The 21730-nt window shown below is 34.4% G+C and overlaps 1 protein-coding gene across 4 annotated transcripts in view; it reads left to right on the forward strand.

The window, feature by feature from the left end:
* The window catches only part of IRSp53 (Insulin receptor substrate 53 kDa), a 507262-nt gene extending 494946 nt beyond the window's left edge, over positions 1–12316 (forward strand). For 3 of the 4 annotated variants that reach the window (XM_074181873.1, XM_074181874.1, XM_074181875.1), the window contains one exon: positions 4400–12316. In XM_074181873.1, coding sequence (XP_074037974.1) covers positions 4400–5912 — 1513 coding nt within the window. In that variant the 3' untranslated portion in view covers positions 5913–12316. The remainder of the gene's footprint in view (positions 1–4399) is intronic. The other variant, XM_074181876.1, reaches the window with a different exon arrangement.
* Positions 12317–21730: the final 9414 nt, after the last annotated feature.

Raw genomic sequence — 21730 nt, forward strand, 5'->3', positions numbered from 1 at the left:
GTGTGTGTATTTTCTATAATGTTATCCAATTTGGTACTGAAGAGCCTTAGGGCAAGTGTCTTAAGGCGAAACACGTGTATACCAGTTAGGGTGACAGTGTTCCATGTGAGTACAATTTATTACCATTCATTCAAAGTAGAACTCATGTGAATGATATCTGATTCTTATTCCTCCACGAATGTTCGATATACAAACTGAATAGAGAAAAGTATCTTCTGTATAATTCAGTGTTCATATAGAAGTATTTGTTTCGAAAGAATTTTTTCTTTCGTGTAATTCAATGTTTATATGAAAGTAGCTGTTTCAGGAGGACTTTCTTTCAGTTTGTGTCTGAAAGTTACTTCTTTGCATGATCTACACATCCATGTATAGAGTTACTTATTTTCAAATTGATTAATCCTTCCTTTCTTTGGAAGATTCTCTCATCCATTTTTTTGTATCAGATGGAGTAGTAGAAAGCCAAAAACTTTCTTTCCCAAAAAATTAATCACTCCTAAAAATATAACCCTTTCAAATCAAATCTAAGTCATATCACATAAACGAGCTTGATGAAGTTCCTTGTTTTTAAAAGCTTTTATTTAACTTTACTTGTATGTATGTCCACTTCCCGGTATCCGATTGACCTGAAATTTTGCATGCTGATCCAGAACCGATGAATGCACGTTAATCATAAACGTGACCTGATTCTACTGCCAGGATCGGCTCCGTACGAAAGATCTCCAGGGCGGTAAATAGCAGGGATACGAAATTTTGTATACGCATTCGTTTATGATAGGCAGTTGGTAGGCCCACCATGAAACAGATGCCACATCCAGAGTTAGTTTCGAAGAAAAAAATATATTTTCAGAAAAAAAATCAAGTCAAGCTTTCACCTTCAAATACCTACTTCCCGACTCTAAAAAGAAGACAATAAATGGTGTAGTAGGTTGTAAGAACCCATATTTATTTGCATTGTGAAAATTTATTATTATCTACCACCCTATAAGTGCCCAGAGTAAGAGGGTCCATCACGCAATGTAAGCAATAGGCACAAGAGGCATACCATGACTTGTGTAATTTGGTGACATGAGCGTCATTAGCATTGGTCTGCAACCCGTCTAGGAGAAGGAAAACTCCCAAAATCAAACCCGAAACGGTGTTTCGTCAGGCACGAGTAAGTTCTAAGCTGAAAAAAGTGGCGCATCTTTCACCAAATCACCACCCAATTCAAGATGAGGCCGTGCCGAGAACTGAGTGGCATCACGGTGTAAAATGATGTCGTGAACGTACCACCTCAGGACACCGAAGAGCACCCTGTTGTATATTAGCTCTTACCCTGCTAAACGAAGCTCTGGGAGGGTTGACAAATATTTCTTCGGTACTCGTGGGAACACTATGGGAAATAAAGAAACATCAATACAAAGGAAAAGAAGGTTAGAGAAAGAGAAATTGAAACGAAATGAAAAACTTGCCAATGAAAGCGTTAACTTGAAACGCAAAAGGCCTCCTGATAGAAGAATCAGACTGTATGAAATTAACTGGGACTCGGCCATGTGATAATGACGCCATCAATGGAATGAATAGACTAAGAAATATAACAAGATAATTCTTCTATAAGGTATGCCGGAGGAGTAGGTACCTACCTACTTCTATAGAATATAGTTTATCCTAATAATAGTTTTCCCCGTTCCTAAAGTTTTTCTGTTGAAGGACTCTCCGTTTTATAGATGAACTTCCATATTGATCGATAACTGTTTAAATCTGTTTGAAATCTGTTTTTCCGTTAATAGAATTTATCAGGTTTGAAATTTACCGCAGTACCTCGTTGATCTGTCAGAATGTTTCTTAATTTAAATTTCATCTGACTGAATATGTAGAGATTTCTTCTAGGCATCGCGACAAGCTTTTATTATAATTTTAAATCTGTAATGTCATAAATGAATGTGGTTAATGTAATTTAAAATTTTATTTTGATCTTTTTAGGGCACTTAAATAAAAGCTTGTTTTGAAAGTTTTTTTTTCATTATTTCTTATCCATAGTTATACAGTGTGTGTTGAGTACAACTTCCATCAGAAATTCGAAGTGAAGGGATGAAAATATCCAAAATTGTTTCGTACATTCAGATATCAATTAACCAATAGGTGAAAAAATTCGTTTCTTTCATATTCTACATGTAATTTCCCATTGAAGATCACTTTCTAAAATACAGAGTTTGTGAGTAACTACCTAGCAGTTTGATGGTTGTAACCAACACGCGTAAACCAATTTACATTATTTTCAACAACAGTTTTTGCGATAGTTTAGTTTCTCATAAGTTGATTGAAACTATTTGATATTTTATAGAAATCCATTTCTAATCATACTGATATTGTTCACTCTGAGATTTTAAATTCAAAAAACTACGACAGTTGTTTCGTTAGGCAGTAGTTTTCACATGAAGAAAAACTTACTTTCAATTATAAGTATTTCATACTCTGGAAATTTTATCTACTACCTACGAATTCAAGACCGGATATATTCTCAATACACTGGTTGAAAAGCTAAAATCTAAGAATAATGCACATCACATTATTCTAGAAGAACTGAGTACGATTATTCGGTAAGAACATGTTCAGCACAGGGGAGTCGATCAAATATAATTGGTCGTTCATTAAATATTGGAAATGTTTCAATTCATTCATTTCCATACTCTTCAAAAAATTTGAATATCAAAATTCTTACCGGCATATGAAGAGTTTTGACTTCATGATTATGGAATTCATTTCCTGAAAACTGTTGATATGTTTTTTCATGTGTACTTTCGATTTTCTTCTAGTTTGACCAATGTGGAACATTGGACATGAACTACACACTATCTCATAAACTCCTGATCTATCTCACACCAAACTCTTGTCTTTGCTATTTTGAATATGAATGCTCAAGTTATACGCTATTATACGTTTTATATGCTATTTTTGAACCTTTCGAACAGTGACTTCACAGGGATTGGAAGGGGGTTTCAAAGCTCGAAAACAGTTTATTTTCAGTTTTTTCGGAAGGTAATATATATGTTATATTCCTAGAAAACTAACTGACCTGACTCCTTAGGATCGATGACGTATAAACCTTATATAGATTCATCCCTTAGAGGATGAACAGTAATATTCATTGGGTTTTTTGTATTCAATAACAGTTTTTAGATATCGAGCCTTCTGTACAAATTATCATTGTCATATATAATTTTCAATTCCCTAAAAACTTAATGTTTTAAATATTTTTGATAGTGATAGTGGGATACACACATAATACTATTCTGAGAAAGTGTTCTTCACGAGGACTTCACATGTTTGAGAAGAAATATGGTGTTCTATTTGTGAAAATTAGAAAAAATATCTTTATTCATCTTGTATTCGAAACATAATATAATATCTATAATAAGATAGTGAAAAAAATATTTTGAAAATATTTCTAGATTTTATATTGAAGAAACTTTTTTGAAAAAAATAACTTTGATATGACACGCTTCTACTGGTCAGTCTGTATAGAAAAACTGGTGATCTAGTATTGTTTCGACATTTTCGGTATGGAAAATTGTTATCGGTTTCAATCTGTCTAGTTTTCGTTTCATCTAGGAGTGTTAACACTGAAAAAGTTAAATTTACATACATCCGAATGTTTTTTGTCCCCTTTCATTGTCCTGAAGAGATAATTACTTTTTTATAGGAATATTTTCGACTTCCAGTAATCAGAGGAATATAATATGATGTACAATTTTTGGTAAAGCTATTTGCAAAAAGGGGTGCTTTCTTGGAAGACTAAGCAACGTGATTGTTATCGGCATGGTTTGAATGTCAGAAAAGCATTTTAGTTTTTTACAACTCTTTTTATAAGGAGATATCACTTTTTGAAAAATTTGGGATACGCTGTGTGAGAAAAGTTTTTTTTTTGTCAACAGCTTTCAGAGAGTAAGAATAACATTTGAAAAATACCTATTGAAATGGGATCACAAAAAATATTCAAATTGAGTTTTTATTGAAAGAAACATTCACCTCATATTTAAATTTTTCTCATTTATAATTTCCATGCGATCAATAGTCCCCTCATATAATCATCACCCACTGAAAACTAAAATAATTTTTAATTTCATGTTTTAGATTTTTCATTTCATGCAGCAGAGATGGAACATTGGATAGGCACCCATATAAAAGCAAATTTTTTAAATCTTCTTCAGATATGCACTACTGATGAATGCAAATACTTACTTATTTCATAGAATCCTTTCGATTGTAGTTTTTTACTCGAACTGCACGAAATGTTTCTTTCTTGTAGAGTACACCTAGCTTCAATGACTGTTAGAATTTCAAAGAAGTAAATGCCTTGCTGTCGCTATCTCTTTTCTGTGCTTTTGTATTGTCTTACTTTGTTCTGTTGCACGTGTAGAAGAAGAATATTGAAGCAGCTCGATGAAGAAAACAACAACAAGACATTACCAAACCCGAAGAAATCTAATTCCATCAAACAGTCAAGGAGTCATGGAAACTTGGTGAACAATCGCTCCAATATTTCTGAAAACACTGATTTAGCGTCGAAAGACAAAAAGTTGGTGAAAAGAACGAAATCATTCTGGAAATTCGGTAAAAGTGGAGCAGATAACGACATATTAGAAGGCATGTCCCTTTGGCGCCATAGGGATTTAGTTGATGTTGATAATAATAAAAGTAAAAGGAAGATTATCAAAACAGCCAAGATTCAAGAAAGGCCTACAAGGCGCAGTCGCGATAAGTCTAACGATTCTGATAGAACAATAAACAATAACAACAAAGAAAACGGCATTGCAGAAAAACAAACAGAAAACACCAAAGTCAGAAGAGATGATAGGAATAATAAGAGCTTCATCGACAAACAGAAAGCGACTCCAGAACCGAAAAAATTGTCCACTGAAAAAATAATAGACTTTGAAGATACCTACAAAACACCTGTGAAGCCTGACAAGTTCGACGACCAATTCTACGATGACGACGGTGACGGTCTGATGTTGAAAACGGTGAACAGAAAAAATATTCTTCAACAGTACACAAATAATTCCTCTGGCACTGAGTCTGATTCTGATTCTGATGTGACAAGCGACGATCCCTACGACTGCATCCTCGTGGATGACCAAAAGGTCAAAAAGACCGAAAACAATTTCCCAAATGTCGCAGAGCTTGGAAAAAAACTAGAAAAACTATCCAAAACTAGCAAATACTCCCCGAATAAAGACAGCGGCAGTCCAAATAAGAACATTGTTAACGAAAAAAACGAGAGGAATGCGAGGCTTGAACGAAGTTCATCCGAGAGAAAGGGGAGCCCCGACGGTGAAGAGATCATCCAGTTTCACGATAAAAGACAGTTGAATAAGTTCCAGTCGTTTGGTATCGAAATTCAAAACAACGAAAATGGCGAGAAAGAGAGACTGGATAGCGACAGATATTATGTCGAGAATCAAATCAAACGCAGCGAGAGCAACGCTCAAGAAAAACGTCGTCATTTCGCAGATTCGGCCAAAAATTCGAAGGAGAGACGACCTCGACCGAGCTATGAGTCTATCGACTCGGATGTAGAGCAACGCAATATAGATAACAGAAACAACAGACGATCGGGTCACGGAGAGGCCGATAAAAGGGACAAGATGAAGTATTATGACTCGACAAATGATGAGCTATCGGACGGCGCTGAAAACAGGCAATTGCTCCCCAGGACTAAGCTCACTAAGTCCAACAGCAATAACTCCTCGCACAGTAAATACGAGCGAGATGCGGGGCTGATGGATTACGGGGAGACATTGCAGAGGCGACTGAAAAATCCCGAATATAACTCAAAATTTGATGAGAAATCACCGCATAACGGAAATATGTACGGGCCCTGGTACGATCTGTGGGGTCTCGATTCTACTGGGACAGCAAGAAGGAAATGAATGTAATTTTTAACTGCATGTTCAAGGGTCGGATTTATGGTTCTAACCTCAGAAAACAAAAAATGCATGATCTATCTTGATAATTCGTCGAAGTACATGATTATAGAACATTTATTTTCAGCCAAAGTTTTCAAGGGGTATCGAAGTAGACCACTAGATACTCTTAGTATATTTGATACTAGGTTATGAACATACGTCCATTTTCACAACGCTTCCCTTCAATGTTTATAACAAACATTCTGCAATAGCTGTTTGATTTGAAATTCCAGCAAATTAAAGTTCACTAAAAACCCACCTAAGATTAATTTGTTTGTACATATCCCATCTTGGGTGACTTCAGATTTCAGTTATCATATATCTTCATTTCCAAACTAACGAACAGTTTGTTGAGAATGTATTTTTGAATAACTTTTCACTGATTAATCCACGATTTCAAAAGGTCTTCCGCGAATGATCAAATAAAAGCAATGCATTTCATTGAGAAAAATCATTCTCGTTAATGATCTGACTCATAGAAGAAGAAATAAAATGGTGGATTAATTATATCTGGAGACCTAACACGAACGGAGTAACAGCTCGTTGGAAGTTGGTTCTGATTTGTCGAATACCAAAATTTCCCTTGATGCTTGAATGAACGAACCTTCATTTTTGTTTTTCATAAAAATTTCGAATCAAGCAAGTCGTGATGAAGAAAATGTGAGAATCACTCCCTAATAAACACTTCAATTGCAAATATATGTTACCGTTTTACAAATCACATAATTGATGTACTTATAATTTGCTCTAGAAATTTTACCGATATGAATTGTCCAGTTTTGCAGGAATAACTTCAGTGAAGAATCCTGCACTGATATCTGTCGGATATAATCCAACGCTCTTCGTGGTATTAGCCAGGGGAGTAGTTGTTTTCTGATAGGTGTTAGTCTATTAACTTACAGTGTAGGGAGTTGAGACTTGTCTAAACGAATTGTTCTTTTAGATGATTTGTTTTTATAAGCCATATTTTTACTGAGAATGATTTCAACAATTCTTGAAAATCCGTCTGAAGACAGCTTTTTTTGGTGAAAAGTTGACACTATCACCCGCGAATTAGTTGAGAAATATTGACTCTCAAAAAAAAACAGGATGGTATGTCTACTCATTTTCGGAGTTATTTCTAATGAAACATTTACCCCCGAAAAGTGGTGGTATCCACCCCACGGTGAACGCAATCCTCGGTATATAATCAGCTTTCAAGATGAGGCAAAATAGGTCGTAAATTCAAATTCATATGAACATCGCTGTTGTTTGGAAAAAATATACAGGAAAGAGGTCGTTCACTGGAGTTGAAGTTGAAGAGTGGATGGAAAAAGTTTATGATAAAAAGTTTCATTTCATTGAGGCATTGTTTATTATAATTCGAATATTATATTATGAACTGAATGCTGATTATATAAAACTGAAAGCATACCAAAAAGTGCAGTGAATTGAATGAAAATATAATATTACATGAAAAATTGCACTGTAATTTCATCATCTGGTCTTTGTAGTTTCCAACTTCGTAGTTCTGGAAAACTGTAAATGAAGTTCAATATGAAATGACATCATCTGCAAAACTGAAGTGTATAAATTTTTGGTTTTATTGACTCTAGGCGGCGTAAGTATAACGTATCATTGAAGAAATCTAGATTTTATGCGGTGTGAGCTAGTTTTTATTATGTTCACTAAAATCGGGAACTTGATTCCACAGTTTATGAACAACAGTGATCTTATTTCATCCGAGATCACTCTCATATTTGTGATACTTCAGAATGATTTTATGGAATATGATAAATGAACTCACATTATGATCTCCAGATTTCCAGCAATTGTATCTAGTGGGATGATTCGAACTATTTATTCATTTGTTTCACTTCAATTTGTTTTTATTGTATTTCATTATCTTCTGGAATTTCCTGACTAATGATCAGTGCTCTATGAATTATGAAGGTTCCAAATTGAATATATTTTTCAGGAGAGAAAATAAACTTTTTGACCTTCTAATTTCACTTCTCTGTCTTCGTGAAGAGAATGTGGTTGATTGCTTTCTTCCTCCCTTCGGAAGTTTCTCACACTTTTTGTATGAAGATAGAGGAGAAGATGGACAAAAAGTTTTTTTTCCAAAATAGTATCCTACTTCTTATAATCTTTATATACGTTAATCATCATTCACAATGCAACGTTATCTCCATAACCATAAAAAGATAACTTTTGTTGAACTTTCAGGTGAGTAAAAAAACTCAGATCAGATATTAGAGTTCCAGATCAATCCAAACAGGTTAATTGTTCATTTTCGATAACTAACTTTTTGTCATGCCTACTAAACTTCATGCCTGTTTTTCTTCACATTTTTTTAAATTTCTGATGGTATTGGTTCTCTTGCAGGTCTAACAATTTCGCTACAATAAAACTTCGAAAAACTAACCCCAGCACCGATAGAGCTGCTTCACTCATTTTAGAATAATTTTCAAAGTATCATCTTGTTCAATATAATTGTTATCCAATTGCCAAATTGATTTTTTTATAGGTATAAAAAATTATTTTTATAGTTGGTATTCATACTAGTCTAATTGTTTTATATAATCATATTAGAAAACATATGAGCCATTCGCTTCAGACAAAACAATGTTTATTATTTTTTCTAATTTAGTAATGCATGTGTGAGTTTTATTGTAATATTTCATTTATATGGAAGAATTTCATATTTATACTAATATATTTTCAAGTAATGCCTGATGAAACTATTTTGACAATATTTTCGAAAAATGAAAATATAAATAGGAAAAGGAAAATGTCGGATGAAAATACTGAAAAATGACAATTAGATTGACTGTTGATAACATTGAGAAATCGCCAAGTTTCTCAAAAAAATTGAACATTGCTCAAATTTTTTCTGTTGACCCTTTGTTTCGCATAAAGGTGTAGAAGGGGCAAATTTTAGAATGAGTGATTCCAATATAATATTTTTCTCGAAAAGAAACTGGGCTATCCATAAGTCACTTGTCTTCTCAAATAAGTCTAAGAAGAAATGATGAAAAGAGAAATTCATGAAAACTTAGGTAGTCCAAAACGTGCTTTCCCAATCAGAATCGAAATTCTTGTAATTTTCTTCGTAATATTGAGCCATAATTTCCGCTCATCAGTTGACCATTGGGATGCAATAATTTTTTTCGTTCCACATTCAGTTATGAATGTGTGAAATGATGATGACTTTTCTATATTGCTCTAAAGAAGGTTGTATTCTGACTATATGACAATTTTTCAATGTTTTCATTAAAAAGATAAAGTTATAGGCTACAGTTTGAAATTATTTCAAATAATTAACAGGTCTAAAACAAAATGACTTGTGGAATTAGTAGATTATACTTTCATCAAAACTATTTCCTCAACATTACAGGATGGAATTTGAAAATGACTGCCACTTTCAGAATTATGATCAGTGTGAAATGATCTACAATGCAACAGTTTTTTTTTATCTTGATGATCACCAGTTGTTGAAGTCAAAGTGAAGGCAAATTAGTAACTATAACTGGAAAAATATTCTTATAAAATAAAATGCTTTCTTCGTTATTCACTAATCGTATCTCAAACTGCCAGAATAAAAAAACGTTTCAGTTTATTAGAATATTGTGATATTCTTATGAATAGTTCTACGTCATATCTAAATAATTACACAAGAGAAGCTATCAATCAAAAATTGAGAAGAAGATTTCAATAATCGACTGCAAAATAATCACATGTTTCCTTGGTCAAAAATATTCAGAAATTTTTTGGAACCTTTGGTGTAGTAATGTGCACTGGAGTTTCATCCCGACACTAAACTGTTATTTTCACACTTCGACCCGAGTTTCGATCACCAAGTGATCATCTTCAAGAGTAAAATTGAACTAGTTTATTCTTCTTCTTGAAAGTAACGGTTTGGTGTTGGTATTAAACTCCAGTAATATTCATTGAAATTAGTGCCTATGACAGGTGATGAGAAAAAAATGATGAAAATGGATTTCATTTTCAATGTTGATATTCATATTGTCTCACTATGGGACACTTCCAAATGTTTTTCAAGCTTCATTCAAATTATTCGGAATTAGTTTATAATTATATCAGTACTGCCGCTTTGCGGTGACACTATTTGAATTTTCAAATTAAAACTCTTTGCCATTATGAGATAACCTACCAAATAATTAAATCTCATTGAAATTCTTTGAGTATTATAGCTGAATTTATCCTGAAAATACTTGGACAGTCTGGTTATTTCTGCATCTGATATGATATGCAAGGCAATTCATTTTGATCAAAGATGGTTTTATAACTGCTGATAGGCAATTGTTATTGAGATGTTATGGAAATTTGCTTTATCAGAAGCAACCAAATGGTTATTGCTGCCAGAGCAAGTGTGACAAGTCACTTCCAGTTCTGTCATAGTTGTTCTCCTAATGCAACTTCGAACAAAAATAAATATGTTCTACTGAACAGGGATCATTATTACAATTCACAATGTGTTAATGACGAATATCCATCACTATCAACAGTTCGCAGTTCTTTCAATATCTAACGGTGGGGTCAAGACTAACGATCAAGTCTATCACACCAACGACCTGCGTTCGATTCTCCAACGAAACTTTCTTTTTGAGCAAAAAGATGGGCTGACGTAAGCGCGTCATGTGACTGGTCGTCTGACTCGTGGAATACGCCTGGTAGTCTGCTTGAATTATTTATGTCCACAGAAAATTCAAATCTCCCGCCACGATGTTAGATGCAGAAGCGTGCGCTGTGATTGACTGGCGAGCTAGGTGACAGTTTGAGAATGCTACGTGACAATTTGGTATACTCTGATTGGTTCACCGCCTAGCTTGCTGGGTGACAGCTGAGCTGAGAGGCAACCTGACTGGCGTGATGACGTCACTGCCTGCCTGAACCGACGTAAAGTCTACTATTATCAAAAAATTTATAGGCGATGTACTGATATATGATTCCCATATATGAGTTACAATCTCCCAAGTGACTTTGTTTCCATTCCTACTTTGAATTCAATGATTCCAGCGGACTTATTTTAGATATATGCAAGCAAGAACTAATGAAATTGTAATCAAGGTCAAAAGAAATCTACTGAATAGTATTGTTCCTCCATACTTTTCCTCTCTTCTCTTTGAAAGTAACTCAACTATTTTCATTTTTTCATTCTCGAAACTATTTTCAATTATGCATAGCAAAAATTTTAAAATATTTTTCATTATATCTTCTTCAATATTTCAATAGTCAGTCATAATAAAAAACATTTTTAGGTTTGGCTTGGCGTGGATAGTAGCGTCAGTATTTGATGCCTTCCAAACCGATGCATTGCATTAAATGTTTTGTGTGATACTTTCCGGAAAATCTGAAGTGATTGGCTGTATGTTGAAAAGCAATGGCAATATTTGTCAATCATTTTGTACATAACGTATATATATATAGGCTCAAGAATTGTTTGATATTACCGATGTATTTTAGTGTGTTTTCTAAATGAAAACCATTTAGAAATTCATTTAGCAGTAGGACATCCTTTTGTTCGGCTTTTCTTTAATTTTTTGTATATATCTACTCCTGTGGTGGTTGGGAATGGTGCAATACATATATCACTGAATACAAATACAAACTTACTACTGCATCTGCGGTTTAATTATAAATTTCAAAATTCGTCCCATGATCAAAAATATAATCAAAAAAGAAGGGATGATGCGAAACTCGTATAGCCTTAAGGCTCAATGATTTGGAAAATTTTTGATACTGTGATAAATGAATCTGGTGAAATATTTTACCAATTTTCGAGCAATGATGTTAGTAAGTTTGATGAATATTTGTACATAATCAGATTTTTGTAAATATGTGCTAATAATTTTTGAAATTGTTTATATACAATTGAATGTAATAGTAATCAAAATGTAGAAATAAATTGAATATAGATTATTAGTTACAGAAAAGGTATTATTTTCATATTCTTTCATTTCCATTTCGAAATATTTGCAAGGACCTCCTCAGTTAATTTTTAGTAGAATATTATTTTACATCACTCTTGTCATGTGCACGATATTATAGCAACAAATCACTCAGTCTCTATTCGTAAATATGACATGATTTTCCCGTCCATTTTGATCATGAATCAACTTGTAATCAAATGATGTGAATATGAAAGAATATTTCACCTTTCTAATATAGTAGAATAATCCGTAAACAATTATGTCATGACCAATTATGGTCGACTGAACAATACTGATATATACAAGCATAAAAATTGTTGTTGTCCATCAAAACTGTAATACATTTTGTTTTATGAAAAATGATGAAGTAAAATCATTGTTATACGTATACTGTATATCACTTTATTATAAATAAAATTTATATTGTTTAAATCGATTGTTTTACTATGACCATAACCAAGCTTCTATGAACATCTCCGACGAAAATTAATCGAATTTCAAGAAGATTTTGAATCAAAACTTTTAGTGAAATATACAGTGGTGGAAATGAACTATGTCTTCCGATATTTCAAAACAACTAATAGAATGATGCTGAGTATATTATAGTCAGACGTATCGACAAATCTATTTTCAAATATAAAATGCATCTGTAGATCTGTGTACTGACGTATTTTTGATATACAGTACGATGCAAATGTATGGAATAAATTCGATATTCACAAAAGGAGCGTCTTTCGGAAGAAATCCAAAAACAAGTCAACTTTGATTTTTGACGGCCCATCTCATGATATTCATATGAAAGACGTTTCGTCACCAGTGTTGGCGTGATGACGTAATCGACAATTTTTTTAAATGCAAACAGGGGTCATGTGGCACCCCATTCAAAAGGTCTACTAGTCGTCTATTCAACGGTATAATGGTTTCAATATGTATTAATACAGGGTCAACCGAAATTATGTATTCAGAAGAGTGGAATTACAAATAATAGTAATTCGTTCAACCAAATAATGCTATGCACCGCCACTGAGAATAAAGTATCGTACTGTCTTCTATTGTTTCTGTTGAAACAATGATGATAAATGTCCTACACTCTACTTGAGATTAGTCAATGTCATTGAAGTGAAGTATCATTGAAGCGGTTGACATTATTTCTAGAAAAATATTTAAATCACTTATAATCTGGCAATGAAAGTAACAGAAACCCAAAGAATCGAAATTTTAATTATGATTGGCTGTGGAAATAAAGTAAGGACTCAGGCAGAAGTTCGTGATTTATTCAATGCGAAATACCCCAACCGAGAACCCGTTTCTCAATCAACAATAAGTAAAATTGAGAAAAAGTTTCGAGAAACGGGTCATGTTAAAGATCTCCCTAAAAGTGGTAGAAAATCAATTTCAGAAGTCCAAAAACTTTATGTGGTACTTGCGTTCCAAGAAAACCCCCATACCAGCACGAGGCAAGTCGCACTGGATAATGATTTACATCAATCTTGAAAAAAGAAAAGTGGCATCCGTATAAAGTTCAGCTGGTCCAAGAACTGTTAGAAGATGACTTTGACAGAAGAGTCGAATTTTGCGAAATCATGATGGAGCGCTCGCACAGAGATCGGAGTTTCATACAAAATATAATATTTTCAGATGAAGCTACTTTTATGCTCAACGGTCACGTAAATCGTCAGACTTATCGATACTGGGCAAGAGAAAATCCACATTGGATGGAGGAGCATAGCACACAATATCCACAAAAAGTGAATGTTTGGGCCGGAATTTTGAACAACCAGATAATAGGACCATACTTTTTTGAGGAAAGCGTAACTGGTGCTTGGTATCTACACTTTCTTCAAGATTATCTGATGTCACAACTGAATCAGCTATTTCCAAATAGAAATGATTTGTGGTTCCAGCAGGATGGGGCGCCCCCACACTACGCCGTTGATGTACGAACCTACCTGGATACTGTTTTCCGAGGAAAGTGGATAGGAAGAAGAGGGCTGATCGAATGGCCACCAAGGTCTCCGGATTTGACCCCGTTAGACTTTTTTTATAGGGATACTTGAAGAGTAAAGTTTACCAAAATCGACCAAATGATTTAGAAGAGTTGAAGGAACGCATCAGAGCGGAGATTGCACAAATAACCCCCGAAGTTCTCGGAAACGTTAGAAATGAATTCAGTGCCCGGCTTTCACATTGCATCATAGCTGAAGGTCATCAATTTGAACATTTATTATAATTTTACTGTACTTCAATAAATAACATGTTTTGGTTCATCTTGTATAAATGAATATTGGCATGGTTATACCGTTGAATAGATGATTAGTAGACCTTTTGAATGAGGTGCCACATGACCCCTGTTTGCATTTAAAAAAATTGTCGATTACGTCATCACGCCAACACCGGTGACGAAACGTCTTTCATATGAATATCATGAGATGGGCCGTCAAAAATTAAAGTTGACCTGTTTTTGGATTTCTTCCGAAAGACGCTCATTTTGTAAATATCGAATTTATTCCATACATTTGCATCGTACTGTATAATATATTTGTGATATTGTATACATCTATAGTGAGTTAATTACAGTAGAAAAGCAGTTGTGCTATATGATGAAAAACAAAAAAAATTGTGAAGATTGGAATAATGAAACCCAAAAATGTTGCAGAGTTTGGGGTGAGTATTCAATATAACATGGTGAATACATTTTCATCGAAATAAAAAAAACTATCAGAAGATTTTCAAAACATTTCATTTCCAGTGACAATTTATCATCAGTATTAACATTCTGAGAATTATTTTGTTGAGACACAGAGAGTTTTACTTTGGAAGGTCCTAGGTTCTCAGAAGACCTTGTGATATGATCATCAAATGTAGAGAAGTTTACGATTTTCGTGTAAATTTCTGCTACAGCTTGATCAATATAAAAACAGGGTTGGGGTAATATCCTCCATTTTATAAAAGAAGAATAAGCATGGTAGTTGACACCAGTCTGCCTTTTTTCAAGTGGAAAAACCGTAATAGATCAGGCAGAGTTTTTCCATAACACTGCGCGATAGTTGAGATGTGAATGAAAAGTTGTATGGTACGATGTAAGTAAAACAGAAGGACTAATGATATGGTTCAATCGCCGCAATAGAAACAATTAGAAAGAAAATTCTCCACATAACGGCTTTATACATGAATTCTAGTTCATCCTGTATCGCGAACAAGTGTTTCTCAGTGAATCTGCAAAAGAAGTAAATCTGCAAAAGAAGTCAGTTTGAAATCTGGTTAAAAAGTTTTTATACTTACGGGAGCCGCCCGATAGCGACTCTTGGGGGTGGTGTTTGATTCTGCCTGGTTGACCTTCTGTGTTTACCTTTTTCTCGGAATCTGGGGTCATCCCTCTTTAATGCTTCGTGCAGATCGCGTAGCGCTAGATTGGCGTGCGATTGGATTCTGTCGAACACGTTTACTGCGTGTTCTCTCATATACGCCTCTCTCTCTCTCTCTCTCTCTATATATATATATATATATATATATATATATATATATATATATATATATATATATATATATATATATATATATATATATATATATATATATATATATATATATATATATATATATATATATATATATATATATATATATATATATATATATTTCTGTTAGATATGTATCTTGGAGCGTCTACGGCGGCTCTCACACACGCGTTAATAAACGTGTGGATATTTCGTCTGTATGCCGTTGGACACGGGCCCCATGCAGTGCAGGCAAATTATTGGTAGTAGTACGGTCTTTATTATCAGCAATTTCACTTGGAGTCCCATGTTACTTTTGAGACCTATATTTGGATATAGGTTTTGCCTGGCTACTCTCGCTAGCCCTATTCTCTGCCGTACGTGTGACCTAAACGTTAGTCTTCTGTCGAGTGTGACTCCTAGGTATTTCGCTTTGTTTGTCAGTGAATCTCTTTTTCGTTGAAGGTGACGTTTCCTTTCGGGTGTACCAGTCTCCTAGTGGACAGTATCGCCTGACCCTTATCAGGGTTTATACTGAGTTTCCAAAGGTTGGCCCATTCCTGCTGTTGCAAGTACCTGTGCTGTCCCATCTGCCTTCGTCATGTTACCTGAATTATCACATGCTTTTAGGGTTGTGCGGTCTGATTGATTTTGTGAAGTGACAAGATGGATCTCCAGTTTGCTGGTGATCTTCGCGCTTCATCTCTCTTGTTTGTCAAATTCGATAGCCTCTCTTATTGTTCAAGAGTGGAAGTTTTCATTGCTTGCTAGTTCTTTTGTGTTCTGGAAATTGATATCCTATCGCCAAAACGTGTTGGAAGAGAGAAGACGTGGTAACTTTTTCCTTCACTGATTGTGTTAATCCTTGCGTATGTTGATCCGCCTGTTGGTCTGGCCGACGCAAGTCTTATCACTATTTCGACATGGTACTTCTCCAGTCGCATCTGATCTTTTGGATTATGGATTTTACCGTACGTTCTGGTACGATGTTGTTATGTTCTGTTGGCGGGAAATTTTGCTGTGGTTCCTTCAATAGATGATGATATGGTTGTTGTGATCGGCGTTTTTCGAATTTTCTGCTATTTCTGATGTGTGATCTTGTAGGCCACTTTGAGTAGTCATTCATTCGTAGGGTTTGTCGATGGTGTTCATCTTTTGTTGTTTATGTTCGTTGTCTACCAGCCTCCTTGAACGTGTAATTAAATTTTTTGATTCCTAGTGAATTTGTTTTGGGTCGTGGGGTGAGTTCAGGTATATATTGGTGTGTTGCTTTACGATGTACCGTGTGGCCTACGGTACCGTTGTGAACTAGCACAATGGAGAAAATTGAATGCTTGTTCAGTATTTGGGTAAAAAATCATGAAATTGAATTTTTCACTAATTCATGAGGTTTTCATTGATTTTTTAATGCCATTTTCCATTCGATTTCCCTCGAAAATACTAATAGAAAGTGGTATTTTTTCAAACTATAACATCAAAGTGAACTTCTTGTCCAACAAAAAAATTGTAAAGGATACTATGCCATCAATGAAGCGGTTGTGGATTTATGTTCGAATGAAGATTTATCGCAATTCAGGATCCCCATTTAACTGTAAAATACTCTGTATGTAGAAACGATATGAATGAAATAAGTATTAAGTGAACACACACGCTAGTCACGAAGAACTTCGCGTTGGAATTTTGTCATAATAGCAAATATCATCCCTATGGTGAAAAATTCCGGGTGGAGAAATGGGGGAAAAATATAATGATAACGCATGACACACATATGAGAGGAATAATATTCGTGTGGAAGAATTCCAATGTTTTGGACTGGTAATCTACATTTTAGAATGGCATATTATAAAAATTAGGTACTTTATTTGTTCATCAGAGAAAAAAGTAATAGAAATTTTGAAATTATTATGTTATTGAAATATAATAAGCGACTTATCGATTTTTGAAACTTGGTGATATTCAAATGAAATTTCTAAAATCTCTATCTGAAAGTTGTTGTTCATTTGAAAAGCCGAGGAAAAAATACATAAACAAACTAGATCAGGAAACTAAAGAAAATTTGATGAATGAGGTATGTCTGAGGTAAGTTATACATTGTGTCCTTTTCAATAAAAATTAACAATTTGCAGATAAAAAATGAACCCGGCGAAATCTACATGTCAAATTTCCTCCTTAATGAATATTTGTCATGCAATTGAAACCCATTTTTCGCGAAAAATTCAATGAGTTGTACAATAACAAAATGTCATTGAGCGTAACAAATTGAAAGTAAAATTCAAAAACATCAAAATCGAAGCCTATTATGATAAGAATTTTTTTTAACATGTTTTTTCGAGAAAGAATGATAACTCATGATACATCATTGAAAAGGTAAAATCTGGTTCTATTCAATATAACGCCCACAAGAAAGAATAAAGTTGATGATGGTGGCCGGAAGACGAAACGTCGTATAGCAAATCTGCAAAAATCATTATGTAGCAGGAAAAAAGTGGCAATGTGGAAGTGCCATTTATTCCAGAGTCCTTTGAAAAATGAAGCCAGAAAAAAATAAAAACTATTTTCCGAAATTTTGGTTTTTTTCCGGATATCTCCTGATATACTCAGAATTTCAGAACTTTCTCAACGGCATATTGTTAGTCAGGTGAACATCTGTCATAGTTTCCGAGATCCCAATGATGAGGATCGAATTTGAAATACCCTGTATATTCTTCAACCACATAGTATTCCTATGCGAGATTTTGCTACAACTGAAGATTCGAGGATGTTGGAGTAAATGATATTTCGCTACATTTAAAAACCAATCAGTTTGGATCAGGTGCTCGAGAGCATGAAAAAATTATGAGCAGAAATGTAGATGCTACAAATATTTGTAAAAAATAATTTAATGATAATTCCACCATTTCATCTGAAAGACAACAAATGTTTTAATTCTCCGTGTAAATCAGCTTGCATGTCCTCATTCCAAAATTAATTTGAGATTGACTGTTTGAATTGAAAATTCACTGAATTCATCAAGAAAATCGCGACTCCATAAATTTGCCTCTTCTTCCAATGAACTTGGTATGAATAAACGAAAATACTGAAATGAAATGTTCTCGATTTATAAAACATACTCTAACTGATTCAAGAAATTCAAAAGTGCTAAACAAACTTTCATCAGTTTGTTCATTATCAATTCCTAGCTTCCAAAATCCAAAATTGTCTACAAATTTTCTATCCATCAACATTTTTAGCAGGCAATCGATTCTTCATTGCTGCGATGTCTGTACTTCCATATATTATATTGTTTAGCTTTTCTATGAACGATATCTGATTGGAGCGCATAACGAATGTTTGAATTACAAACTGAACAGCAACCAGTGATTTTTTTATAACTGAATGTTATGATTTATACATTTTTGTAAAGAATTTATTTTGAACCTGAATACTGACTTCATTCCTTTGTGGGTGTTCCACTTTTTTGGTACAGAAATGGAAAAGTTTGAAAAATTAAGTTCATCAAAGGATGAAGGTAATATTTTTGAAGTCTCAGCAATGACTTACTCAGCATTCGAGACTTCTGAACTATTCCTGGATCAAACGGATATTTCGTGAGATCAATTAATATTCTACATTATTTTGGAACATTTCACAATGTTCAGGAAGTTCTGGAACGGCATGGACTGCCTCCGAATACATTCTGATATTCTGGTAGACTGACTGTTCTAGCAAATTCTGGAAGATAAAAATTCTATTCCCAATTCCGTTTTCGTGAATGAGGCGTAAGGGGCTATCTCAATATACAATTTCCTGATCGTTCCACAAATATATGTAATGTTCTGGGATACTTCAGGACATTCCAGATCATTATCCAACATTTCAGAATATTCCAGTGTATACTTGACTGTTGTGGAGTGCTTTCGAATACTCTGGATTATTCCAGAAGTTTTTATAGGTCGAAACTTCCACTCCTTATATCTTCAAAAGCATATCTTCCGAATGATAATATAATTTTCTTTCACCACACATTTCACTCAATTGTTTCACAATGATCTGGAATATAACGAGATTTTTCTAAACGTTCCGCACTATTTTCTAACATTCCACAACATTTCATGTTCGGGGTTATGCTGTTATGAGAAAATAGGTTTTCACGGCCAAAGTCACCGTTAGAGAGATATAACCTTCGTCCTCGCAGTCAATGCATATAAAACTGATGATATCCTCCGTAGTAGCAGACGAAACGTTTGCTACTTCAGATTCCATTCGACCATGGCCTACTAGCCCGGATTTTGTTCTCTTCGATAATGTTTTTGTATGTCGTGGAATACTTCAGAATACCCTCAAATTTTCTGGACTGTTGAGATCTTACCAGAAAACAAAACTCCTACTTCATATTCTTCAAAAAGCAAGCCTATCAGGTAACACCGAAAAATATTTCCATTGGCAGACGAATCAAACGTTATAAGAAAAAGTTCAAGCATATGAAGTTTTCTATCAATGCAAAGCCGGTTCGAGAAATCACTTTTCATTACTTATAAATGTGTCCTCTCCAGGGCATACACATCTCCTCAAATTCCTCAATACATCACAAAGTATAAAATTACCCCATTCATCTGAATGGTCTATTTACTTGTGTATTGGTTGAAGGGTTGAACAAATTCGTATGATTATTCAGGTGACAGAATTGATGAGTTCCCCAGAGAGGGCATTGCGATTGGTAATTGCGAAATTCCAACATATATTACAGCAGACAATCAAAGGATTCACCGGGCCATAACAGACTATTTGTATTCACGTCGGGTAATACAATATATTCACTAACTCTTTTTATGACTGTTCAAACTGGATCCATGATACAATGATACAGTGCATGATATTTACGTGATAAATATCAGTTGCAAAAAGTTTTTGAACTTGTTCATCAACACATCCTCCTCATTTTCTTTCAAAACATTAGGATGAATAAAATAAATGCAGTTCAATTGAATTGTGGAAAATGGAAAATAATATCAATATCAACACTTCACCTAATCAATCCTTGATGTTTGATTATCTCTGGGTTATTCGGCGTTTATTTTCAGTTGTCATTCTTTGAAATAGAAGTGCAGAATATACAAGTACTACAAGGTATTGTTTCTATCACATAATGATACAAACTTATCGATCGAGTTGGAATAGTACTACCTGGCCCTTTGACTGATTCACATTTCTGGAGGGTTTTGCTACGTCTCTAAGAATTCTGTTTCGCGATAACATTCGTTTCTCGCCGTCTGGCTTTGTATTCTTATCTTATATGCAACGTCAAATTTCCTTGCCATTTGGGAGACCAGTTGGGCAGTATATCGTCTGTGTGAACGAAAATCTTTATGAGGTCCGTTCTTAGGGAATCCCTGACATGGAATGGTGAAGCGTGGGAGAACTGTTCCCTGCAGTACTCCCGGTTGGATGTCCCTCTCTCTAGGGAGAGCTCCATCGATTTTTGGGGGCAATCGCCAATGAACTGTATTTCAGACTTACAAAATTTTAATGACTTTTCCAAAATAACTTCTGACAGTCTACTATGAACAACTATATGTTGTAATTCAATAGAACTGGCCGATACTTGATGGAAATCCATGTTAAAAAACTGATCAATACAGTTTATTGTATAAGGGTTTACAAAAACCGGGTTTTACAAAAACCGCGACACGTATATCGCTATACAATAGCTTCTTCAAGCATACAGTTTATGCTTCAAGCATGAAATTTATGCTTGAAGAAGCTATTGTATAGCGAAACACATGTCGCGGTTTTTGTAAAACCCTTATAGTGAAAATCATACAATAAACCGTATTGATTAGTTTTTTCACTATATGTTGAGCAAAAAATATGAAAACAAGCAACAAATTGAATAATTGGAAAATCTGAATAACAGGTTTCAATATTCTCCCCACTGCTAGAGGAACTATTTTTCCTCTAAATCCAATGAACAAATTTTTGATACTGGTCGCCGGTATTCGGCATTTGGAGTTTTTACATCTACGACACGTACTCTGCTCTCAAGACCTGGGTAAGTTGCAGTTACGCGCCCCATGTTCCATGCATACCTCGGTAGAGTGTTATGAGTTAGTATAACATCAATAACTTTGATAGATTTTTGAGTTTTCTTCTGTTTGTCCCGTTTTGATAATGTGGGTAGGTATTCTTTGACCCAACGGTTTCAAAAGTTATCAAGCAACATCTGCGCTTTTCTCCATTAAAAAAAATGATTGGGTGTAAGTGCTTCAAGATCGGATGGATCGCTTGATACTCTGGTGAGAGGCCTGGAATTGACTATATGCTCATACAAATCCTTTGATATAATTCTTTTGACGAATCCAATCAACCTCTC

This window comes from Leptinotarsa decemlineata, unplaced genomic scaffold (assembly GCF_025532065.1).
Source record: "Leptinotarsa decemlineata unplaced genomic scaffold, Ldec_3_MD MMD2_tig00026317_RagTag_RagTag, whole genome shotgun sequence".
In the NCBI taxonomy this organism is placed as follows: Eukaryota; Metazoa; Arthropoda; class Insecta; order Coleoptera; family Chrysomelidae; genus Leptinotarsa; species Leptinotarsa decemlineata.